The sequence below is a fragment of the Otolemur garnettii genome, unplaced genomic scaffold, assembly GCF_000181295.1.
Source record: "Otolemur garnettii isolate 467f Iridium unplaced genomic scaffold, OtoGar3 scaffold00247, whole genome shotgun sequence".
NCBI lineage: Eukaryota > Metazoa > Chordata > Mammalia > Primates > Galagidae > Otolemur > Otolemur garnettii.
Window position 1 is genome coordinate 552624 of NW_003852642.1, and position 1515 is coordinate 554138.

The following is a 1515-nucleotide window of genomic DNA, read 5'->3' on the forward strand; positions in this document are numbered from 1 at the left end:
CTGTGCTCCTCAGCTACCACTCTGAGTAGGGTCCCTGAGCCAGGTATGGCTGGGTTCTCTTTTCTTCCCCAGTTGTTCTAGGAGACCTCAGCCAAATGACCCTTCTGGTCCACCATCTTACTCCATCCTGCTCATAAATTCCTTACTTAGCACACTCTTAAAAGCTAAATGCTTAAATGGCAGATAAATGAGTAAAAAAATGAAAACATTCCCCAATATCCTGGAAATACCAAGTAGTCACTAATTACAAGTCATATGTTGTCTTTTTGTAGGCTTCTCAACTCTAAGCTGGAACACCTATCAGAACCTGAGAAATGGAAAATCCAAATAACGTGACAGAATTCATTCTTCTGGGCCTTACAGAGAACCCTGAGCTGCGGAAAGTATTTTCTGCCATGTTTCTCATCATTTATGCGGCCACAGTGCTGGGAAACCTACTCATTGTGGTGACCATAATCACAAGTCAGAGTCTGAGATCACCTATGTACTTTTTTCTTACCTTCTTGTCCCTTTCAGATGTTATTTATTCTTCTGTCATTGCCCCCAAGATGATCGTGGACTCCCTCTCTGAGGGCACGACCATCTCCCTGGAAGGCTGCATGACCCAGCTCTTTGCAGGACATTTCTTTGGTGGTGTAGGGATCATCCTTCTCATTGTGATGGCCTATGACCGCTACATGGCCATCTGTAGGCCCCTGCACTACACCAGTATCATGAGACCTAGGGTGTGCCACCTGATGGTGGGAGGGGCCTGGGTGGGGGGATTGATGCACGCAACAATACAACTTCTATTCATCTACAAAGTACCCTTCTGTGGTCCTAATATCATAGATCACTTTATATGTGATTTGTTTCAGTTGCTGACACTTGCCTGCATGAACACCCACATCCTGGGCCTCTTCATCACCCTCAACAGTGGGGTGATGTGTACGGCCATCTTCCTTGTCCTAATTGCCTCCTACACAGTCATCCTCTGTTCCTTGAAGTCTTACAGCTCTGAAGGGCGGCGCAAAGCCCTCTCCACCTGTGCCTCCCACCTCACGGTGATCATCTTGTTCTTTGTGCCATGTATTTTTTCCTACATGAGGCCTATGGTCACTTACCCCATAGACAAGGCAATGGCTGTGTCTGGATCAGTCATTACACCCATGTTAAACCCCTTGATCTACACACTGAGGAATACAGAGGTGAAAAATGCCATGAAGAAACTTTGGATGAAATGAGACTATAATTGGCAAGTAACCATCATGCTGAAAACATAACATTTTCCAGAGAAGTCATTCTTTCAGAAATATATGAGAAGACCTATTCTGTTTTCTCCCAGCAGCTAGAAGGACCCTTTAAAGTATAATCTGTGATGTATGATTCAGATTATCTATAGTGTAGCATTTATGGTGTGTCCTTTATTGTACCTTCCCTGAGTTCCCATTGCTTTATAACTGTCTCCTGTTGTCCTATGATTCTTTAATTCTACTGACTGGTGCCTCTACCTCTCCAAGAAATCTTAGGCCCTCA

The 1515-nt window shown here is 44.5% G+C and overlaps 1 protein-coding gene across 1 annotated transcript; it reads left to right on the forward strand.

Annotated features, from left to right (window-relative positions):
- The first annotated feature begins 314 nt into the window (after nucleotides 1–314).
- On the forward strand, nucleotides 315–1223 carry LOC100946482 (olfactory receptor 4C6-like). The gene has a single exon (XM_003802388.1). It carries the CDS (start codon nucleotides 315–317, stop codon nucleotides 1221–1223), a length of 909 nt encoding a protein of 302 aa, XP_003802436.1.
- The last annotated feature ends 292 nt before the right edge of the window (nucleotides 1224–1515 follow it).